Source organism: Cajanus cajan, chromosome 1 (assembly GCF_000230855.2).
Source record: "Cajanus cajan strain Asha chromosome 1, NIPB_CcT2T_4, whole genome shotgun sequence".
NCBI classification, from domain to species: Eukaryota; Viridiplantae; Streptophyta; class Magnoliopsida; order Fabales; family Fabaceae; genus Cajanus; species Cajanus cajan.
Genome location: NC_138517.1, coordinates 46,203,922 through 46,213,281, shown reverse-complemented (window position 1 = coordinate 46,213,281; position 9,360 = coordinate 46,203,922). Strand labels below are relative to the sequence as shown.

The window sequence follows — 9,360 nt, the reverse complement described above, 5'->3', positions numbered from 1 at the left end:
CATCCATTTGAAATATCGGCCATTTGAATTGAGCCACTTGTGAAATGAGAAATCGAATTGTCTCCATTCTTGTAACAAGAGCAAACACCTCATCATAGTCAATTCCCTCCTTTTGCTTGTATCCCTTTGCAACAAGTCATGCCTTGTACCATTCTATCTCGCCTTGAGCATTCATCTTTCTCTTAAACACCCACTTCACACCAATGGGTTGACTTCCTTTTGGCAATTTCGCTAACTCCCATGTGTTGTTGCGATTAATTGCTCTAATCTACTCGTCCATGGATGTTTTCCACTTCATGTCTTGCACTGCCTGATGGAATCATGGTTATGAAGGCAAGAGGGGACATCCTAAAAGACCCTAGAGGAGTGGGCTAGGCATGAAGACTTGGGCCAGTCAAAGGCCCAATAGGCCCATTGGGCTTGGATCTTCTAAAGTGGAATTCTACATGGGCCTATCTTGTTGTTCTTGTATTTTGTAGTATAGGTTTGGGCCTTATGGCTTGTATTTTCCTTTTAGGCCGTGTATTTTGGCCATTTAGACTACGAATTTCATTTCATGGTCATTAGAATTTACGGTTAATTTAGGTTAGCATGTACATTGTCATTTGCATGTAATTAGCATGACATTTGGAGTGTATTTCGGCCATGTGCACACATGCACATGGTGTGACCGAAATACAACTCAAATGAATGCCAAATTACATACCAAATGAGTGCACATGTGTGGGTGACCGGATTGGCTCCAAAATTTGAATTTTGAATTCAAATTTTGGGTGCCTAAGGTTAAGAAAACCATACCATGGTTTCACTTAACCTTAGGCTAACCCATGGTACACCTTTAACCTAATTATTCCTATAAAATCTATATGGCCGAGACTTGTATGATACTTTTGGACGTATATTGATGAGATTTCTCTTCATAGAAAATCCTATCCGAAAGTCACCTTTTCCTAACTCTACCCTACTTGAGATCTTCTCCTTGTAGAGCTAGGAAACTCTTCCTTCTTCCGGACTTAGCTAGAAGCAAGCTAGGGTCACATTGGTGCTTCTTGGAGCTGCCTTTCCTTGTCATTCTTCCAAGGAACCGAGGAGCATTGAAGGATTCTTGAGGATTTCCAAGTGGAACCTCATCAAGTGGTATCTAGAGCATTTGGTTCTTCAAGAGATAAGTCACTTTTCCTTGTCTTTTGAAGTGTGGATCCGTGATTGGATTGTGTTCATCTTTTGTTCATTGTGTTCATTTTGAGTCTTTGTCATTTTAGAGTTGATTCTTTCCTAGATCTATTTTCTTGTCTTAAAATTGATGGATCTAGTTTCTTGTTGCTTGAATGGTTCATATATGCGCCTTTGATTATATGCTTCCATGAATCATGCTCCAATTCTTTGTGCTTATTAGGAAAATTCTGCCTATGATCTTTTTGTTTTCTTTGAGTCATATTTGAAATTTTATTCGGTCCATGTGTATTTGAGTCATTTTTTATTTTGAATCAATGTTTAGTAGTCATGTGTAGTTCTTATTATGTTCATACTTCCTAGCTATGCTTGAGTGATCCGTTTGAAATTTGTTTTGAGTGAATTTTGAATCATTTTCTGGATTTGGCCGAGATCTATTTTTCTTTGGTATAAGCTCATCATTTTGGTTTTGTTTGAGTTCATAAACTACTACTAGATCATTAGTAGTTTTCTTAGAAATTTTTAGGTTTCCAAAATCTTGAAAATGTCTTACACAAAAATTTTACATCCATGAGGTTTGATCTTGTATCATTGGTGTGTGCTGGAAAATTGTGTTTGAATTGCAATTTGAATTTTAAAATTGGGAGCCAAAACCGTGCATGTGCTACATAAACCAACCAAGCATCAAAAGCATGTTACATGTTCATTACATTTTAACCTAATTTGGGTGGTATTTGAATTTCAATTCGAATCCGGTTTTGGTACTTCAATTAAGGTGTGACCGAGACTTGTGTGAATTTTTTTGATTAAAAGAAAAAGGCAACTCCTAGGATTAAAAAAAAAAATGCAAAAGAAATTTGATTAAAAAAAAATGCAAAAGAAATTTCATTAAAAAAAAAGTGCTAAACCTAAATTTGAAAGGAAAAAGCCAATTAAGGAGTTGAATCTACATTGTTTTCTTCTCGGTTTGGATTTGAAATTGCATCTTAAAAGTTTCAGCTCACATTTTTCTTGAGTTTTTTTGGTTTTATGAATCAATTCTAGAACCTTTCTTAGGATTGTTCTTCCTTGACCCAGCCTAATCTTGTCTTTTGTCATCTATATTGACTTCTCCTACCCTAATCTTCTTTCCTTTAATACATTTGCTGTTTGTATTCATTATGGAACTCAAATGTGACCTATGCTTGACCTAGCCTATCTTCTTAGAAGCTAGTTCTACAAGGGTCATCAAAAGAGGACTAAGAAAAGGAGGAGGAAAGGAAAAAGGAGACTCTCGGATTTGGCTATCAAAATTCAAAAGATCAAACACCAAACACTTGTGGCTGGAATTTTTGAAGTTGCTGGACTAGAATTTCCGTGAAGACCTCTTGGAGATTCAATTGAAGATTGTACTTGAATTTAAAAAAAAAAATATAAAAGTGTTAGTGACGGATTTTAGTGACCAATTTCTCTTACTAATTTGAAATTTTGTTGCAAATTTGGTCACTAATCTATCACTAATTCTTGGTGGCTGTTTCATATTTTATTTTGAGCCACTTGTTCTTTGTTTTTCATGCTTTGTAATTGGCCATTTCAAGGAGTGTCTTGGGGGTGTCTTTGGTGCACCACCATCTCTCCTTAGCTTTTCCATTTTCGTTAGTGCATTGGTGGGAGTGGTCCTTGATTGATCTTTGGTATCTCTCAAGCTCTCACCCTAGGACACGTTAGATAGTTTAATTTGTTGCTTAATACTTGTTTTACTTGCTTTCACGTCTAGTATATCATAGTTCATAAAACATCAAAAATAATTTTCATTGAAAAGAATTTGGTAAAGATTAACTACAAAGGGGATTAGTAATTTTTACTTGAAGAGGCTTGGTTTTTAAGTGGCTTTTAGTAGCTCACCTCCCTCCAAAGTTCAATTTGTATACATAATCCTCTAAGTACTTAGTCTTAACCTTGCACAAAAACAATTGCTTTTCAAAGTTCATTCATAAAAAAGAATCTTTCACCTATAATGGAAGAATTTTCTACTCCTCATAGTGATACTAATTCAAGTGACAACAAAAGTTTTACTAAATTGTCACGTGAATTAAGATCACTAAAGCTATGGAAAGAGCAAGAATTACAACAAAAACTTGAAAAAGAAGCTCAATTTGCTCTAATGGAGGAGGAAATTCGTTTATTAAAGGAGAAAGATAAAAGAAAACATCACCATGGTCAACATAGTTCCTACGCTCATAGTTCCACACTAGGAGAGTCAATGCATGATAGCCTAGCTTTAGGAGATCATTATCAACCACCTCCTAGGAGAATCCATAGGACCTCCAAGACAAGGGAATCTAGGGTAGATCTCCCTTATTTTCATGGAAAAGATGATGTGGAGGGTTACCTAGACTGGGAAATGAAAGTGGAACAAATCTTCACTTGCCACCAAGTAAGTGAAGAAAGAAAAGTTTCCCTAGCCACTTTGAGTTTTCAAGGTCATGCCATGTATTGGTGGACCTCTCTTGTGAGAGATAGGCGTCTCCATAATGAACCTCCAATTCAATATTGGAATGAATTAAGGAGTGCCTTGAGGAGGAGGCATATACCCTCTTACTACACTAGGGAGCTTATCAACAAGCTCCAAAGACTCCATCAAAAAAATATGACTGTGGAAGAATATAGACAAACGATGGAGTTGTACATCATGAGGGCTGACATTAGAGAAGAGGAAAATATTACCATTGCTAGGTTTTTGAGTGGATTATCCTATGAAATAAGAGATAAGGTTGAGCTTCTCCCTTATAGGGATTTGGATGATTTGGTTCAACTTTGCATAAAGGTTGAACAACAAAATTTACGAAAAGGTTTTAAAGCAAGCTCATACTCATCTTCTTTTTCTAAGGATAACTACAAGAGGGAGGGTAAGAAAAATGATTTTGACAAGAAAAATACTTCTTCCTCCAAAAATCTAGATAAAGGTAAAGAAAAAGATAAAAAAACAAACACCTCATACACTAGCACCAAGTCTAGTGACATAAAATGCTTTAAGTGTCTTGGGAGAGGCCACATTGCTTCTCAATGCCCTAACAAAAAGTGATGATTTTAAGGGGACAAGACATTTATAGTAGCCAAGATGAAGCTACTGCTTCTTCATCTTCAAGTGAGGATGAAGAAGAAGCAAGTGAAGGAGAATCATGTGAGGTCACTTATCCTTATAATGGGGAACTTCTTATGATGAGAAGGGTCCTCAATAACCAACCTAGTGATACACAATCCCAAAGAGAGAACATCTTTCATACAAGATGTAACATTTCAAACAAAGCTTGTTCTCTCATAGTGGATAGTGGATCTTGGTGCAATTGTTGTAGCACTAGGATGGTTGAAAAGTTGGGTTTGACTACCACTCCCCACCCAAAACCTTATCAACTTCATTGGCTTAATGATGATGGGGATATGGTGGTCAAGCAACAAGTGGAAGTAGAGTTTTCTTTAGGGAACTATCAAGATAAAGTTAAATGTGATGTAGTTCCTATGGAGGCTTGTCATATTTTATTGGGTAGACCATGACAATTTGATAAACAAACTCATCATGATGGTCTAACTAATAAAATAACTTTCACACATAAGGGTAAGAAGTTTGTGCTTCATCCTTTATCACCTTCACAAGTGATAGAAGATCAAGTACAAATGAAGGCCAAACGTGAATTAGAAACTAAAGAAAAAAAAATCTTATTAGGAGAGAGAGAGGAAAAGAGGGCTTCCTCTAAAGACTTTGTGACCAAGGAGAGTTGTTTACCCATCAAACATGCATTGAAAAGTACTCTTCTTATTCATAAAAGTCTTACTTCTTTTCATCTGGCTACCACTTATCTTGAAGATGAAGAACCACACAATTTTCAACCAAAGTATCTTCCACTTCAAGATATTGTGAGGAAGGAGTCAACTAATTCTAGTTTTACTCCTGATACTACTTCTTTGAAGGTGCACAAAGAAGCAAGTATTTCTTTGATTTTAAAGCACCCAATCTTTGGATTACCTTGTTGGATGAATCCAATTTGTACTAATCTATATTCTATGTTTGCTTTCATGGGAAATTCTTACTCTTTTGAACTTAATATGCTTCCTTCCCTACAAACCAAATGTAGCTTATATGATTATCAAATCCAAAATTGTTTAGGGCGTTTTCTAGTCATTTTTTCTTTATATTTTAGGCAAAGCCTAGGTTACCATTTAGGGTACTTTAGGCAAGATGTTGTAGTGTTTAAAAATCATTCTTTTCATTGTCTTAGTCATAGTGTTATTACATTTTTAGGTTTTGCTTCTGGGTTATGCTTAGAAGCGGAGCCTATTTCTATTTTTCGAGAGTCTAATTTTGATGGTTTATTTTTCTTTGTTAGGTTAGATCGTAGAAATCCTCTTAGGGCCTATAATTCATTTTCTTACTCTCACAATTTTACTCTCTATATCTGGTCTGTTGTGCCTATAGGTACTACTTCTTCTTCCAGCCATCCTCGCGATTTGAGGACAAATCCATTTCAAGAGGGAGGGGATGATGGAATCATGGTTATGAAGGCAAGAGGGGACATCCTAAAAGACCCTAGAGGAGTGGGCTAGGCATGAAGACTTGGGCCAGTCAAAGGCCCAATAGGCCCAATGGGCTTGGATCTTCTAAAGTGGAATTCTACATGGGCCTATCTTGTTGTTCTTGTATTTTGTAGTATAGGTTTGGGCCTTAGGGCTTGTATTTTCCTTTTAGGCCGTGTATTTTGGCCATTTAGACTAGGAATTTCATTTCATGGTCATTAGAATTTAGGGTTAATTTAGGTTAGCATGTACATTGTCATTTGCATGTAATTAGCATGACATTTGGAGTGTATTTCGGCCATGTGCACACATGCACATGGTGTGACCGAAATACAACTCAAATGAATGCCAAATTACATACCAAATGAGTGCACATGTGTGGGTGACCGGATTGGCTCCAAAATTTGAATTTTGAATTCAAATTTTGGGCGCCTAAGGTTAAGAAAACCATACCATGGTTTCACTTAACCTTAGGCTAACCCATGGTACACCTTTAACCTAATTATTCCTATAAAATCTATATGGCCGAGACTTGTATGATACTTTTGGATGTATATTGATGAGATTTCTCTCCATAGAAAATCCTATCCGAAAGTCACCTTTTCCTAACTCTACCCTACTTGAGATCTTCTCCTTGTAGAGCTAGGAAACTCTTCCTTCTTCCGGACTTAGCTAGAAGCAAGCTAGGGTCACATTGGTGCTTCTTGGAGCTGCCTTTCCTTGTCATTCTTCCAAGGAACCGAGGAACATTGAAGGATTCTTGAGGATTTCCAAGTGGAACCTCATCACTGCCTCTTCAAAACTTATATTTTCAGAACCAGCCAAGAGACAGACAATGTGTACCTCATTTGTTGAGTCATACAAATCTTGCAAGCTTTGCATTTTGGGTTGTTGCGGTTCATTTTCATCATCAATAGTTTTAGGACTTGTTGATTTAATTGTTGGTATAACGATTGAAGATCCTCCATCTTCGTTGATAACCTCTGTTGAGTTACTCCAATCCCACTTGCTTGCTTCATTAACTCGTACATCACGACTTACCATGACCTTCTTGCTTATTGGGTCTAACATCTTGTATCCTTTTGTTTTCTCGTCATACCCAATAAAAATATACCTTTTTCTTTTGTCTTCGAGCTTCGTTATTCGCTGATCTGGCACTTGTGCATAGGCCACACTACCAAATACTTTGAGATGAGAAATTGTTGGTTTTTGTCCGCTCTATGCCTCTTGTGGAGTTTGATCATCCAGCTTCGCATGTGGACACCGATTTTGCACATAGATAGCACATTGCACAGCTTCCGCCCAAAATTCCTTTGGCATCTTCTTGCTCTTGAGCATTGACCGAACCATATCGAGAACTGTCCGATTCTTCCTCTCGGCCACACCATTTTGTGGGGGAGAGTACGGTGTGGTTAGAAATTGCCTTATGCCTTCCGCCGCACAATACTCCATGAAAGCCATCGAAGTATACTCTCCACCTCTATCGGATCGTACTGATTTAATGTGTCTACCGATTGCCTTTTCCACCACTAATTTGAACTTTTTGAACACCTTGAAAGCCTCAGATTTTTCCTTTAGAAAATAAACCCAAGTTTTTCATGAGAAATCATCAACGAAGGAAATGAAATACCTTTTACCGCTAAAAGATTCAGGGGTGATTGGTCCACATATGTCGGTATGAATTAATTCAAGAGGTCCCTTAGCACGATATTCTGCCTTCTTTTGAAATGAAGTTCTCGTATGCTTGCTGAGCACACATTCTTCACAAAATTTTCCCTCGAAATTCATGTCCGGTAGCCCGTGCACCATGTTCTTCTTTGCCAACTCGTTTAGACCAGCATAATGCAGATGATCAAAATGAAGATGCCACATTGACGCCTTTTCGTCTACGTTGACTCGCAAACATTTTTCTTGAACGTTTCTTAAATTCAGCTTATACATGCGATTTCTCCCCATTTCAACTCGAGCGACCAAATGCTCGTGCTTATCTTTCAAGTTTAATTCCCGATCTTTCATAAGTACCGTATAACCTTTCTCCATGAGTTGCCCCATACTCAAAAGGTTGCTCTTGAGATCTGGTACGTAATACACATCTTGGATTGACCCAACTAAGCCATCCTTTTGTAAATAACAAATTGTATCTTGGCCTTTGACTTCAACCTTCTACGCATCTCCAAATGACACATGTCCAGTTTCAACCTTTTGCAATTCTTTGAATAGGTGCTTGTGCTCGCACATATGATTTCTTGCACCCGTGTCAAGGTACCACACCGTGTTGTTGTTAGTGTTGACTTCGTTATGTGCCATCAAGAAAAAAATTTCTTTTGCTTCCTCATCTTCCGTGATTAAATTGGTTGTTTCTTCCACCTTTTTCTCGACTCGACATTCTTTTGCAAAAATGCCCCACCTTGCCACAATTATAACACTTATCAGAATTACAATCATTCACATAGTGACCATATTTGCCACACTTGTAACACTCAACGTTGAAATAATTCGTCCGACCACCTCTCCAACAAGCACGTCCTCTTCCACGCCAGTTTTGCTGGTTTGATTGCTCTTTCTTCTCATAATACCCTTCTTGACTACGACTTCTACCACCGCGACCATTTCCTTGACCTCCACGGCCACGCCCTCTACCTCGAATGTTTTGAGAATAGAGTGCCTTTTCGTCTTTGATTGACGCCTTGATTTGGAGTGCTTGCTCAAGTATCTTCTCCTCCTTCTTCTTCTTACGTTGTTCATGTGCCTCGAGAGATCTGGCGAGCTCGTTGACCGTGAGCATTGTTAGGTCCTTTGACTCTTCTATAGCACATATGACATTCTTGAAACTATTGGTTAACGACCTCAAAATCTTCTCCACAACTCGTACATTAGTTAACGTCTGTCCATTTTGGTTGAGTTGGTTCAGCAAGGTTTGAACACGTGTGATGTAATTGGAGACCCCTTCTGACTCCTTCAGCTCCTTTGTACACTTTTGCCAAAATATTGCGTGCTTCCTTTGAGGTTGACGCACGCGCAATCTTCTCAAAGCCTGACTCATCAACAGCTCGATACAATAGGTACAAAGCTGCCTTATCTTTCGATCGTGTCTCTTTCAACGTTTTGTGTTGGGCAACCAAATATCCCATGGTATTTTTCGGTTCTTCGAAACCTTCTTGGACCACTTCCCAAGCATCTTGAGACCCAAGAAGAGCTTTCATTTGGATGCTCCAATTGTCATAGTTTTTCGCCTTCGTCAGTCGAGGCAATGGCAGAAAATTGGTCACACTTGCCATTAGTTCTTGATACCAATTTGTAGAATTAAAAAAACTGATAGAGGAGAAGGTGAATTTCTCTATTTCATTTCACTATATAATCAAACAATACAATCATATATATATATATATATATATATATATATAGACTGATATTTGTCCTTTAGAAGCTCAAAAGCTTAAAATTCTATTAACAGCCTACAATTAAAACCTATTATTGCTAATAACTATTGACTCTTGACCTTTTATTTGAATCAAATAAGAAACTGCAATGCTAAATTAAAACGATTAAAAACTGACATTTAAGTTTATTTCAACAGGATACAGTTGTGTAAAACATAAAAAAGATGAATAGGTGATTTCTTTTCTACTTTGTATC

General features: G+C 37.5%; 1 protein-coding gene across 1 annotated transcript; it reads right to left on the bottom strand.

Moving 5' to 3' along the window:
* Nucleotides 1-7,320: 7,320 nt before the first annotated feature.
* On the bottom strand, nucleotides 7,321-9,002 carry LOC145954610 (uncharacterized). Its single transcript, XM_083069256.1, has 3 exons — nucleotides 8,679-9,002; nucleotides 8,132-8,608; nucleotides 7,321-7,887 (listed from the first exon to the last, which is right to left on the bottom strand). The coding sequence occupies exons 1-3, from the start codon at nucleotides 9,000-9,002 to the stop codon at nucleotides 7,321-7,323; spliced, it is 1,368 nt and encodes a 455-aa protein (XP_082925382.1).
* Nucleotides 9,003-9,360: the final 358 nt, after the last annotated feature.

Excerpts from the sequence above, each read along its gene's own strand:
- LOC145954610 (XM_083069256.1), bottom strand. The coding sequence starts at position 9,002 with ATGGCAAGTGTGACCAATTTTCTGCCATTGCCTCGACTGACGAAGGCG. Across the intron at positions 8,609-8,678 it reads TGTACAAAGGAGCTGAAGGA|ACGTTAACTAATGTACGAGT; the intron begins GTCAGAAGGGGT and ends CAAAATGGACAG. Across the intron at positions 7,888-8,131 it reads AGTGTTATAATTGTGGCAAG|AAGGTTGAAGTCAAAGGCCA; the intron begins GTGGGGCATTTT and ends GGAGATGCGTAG.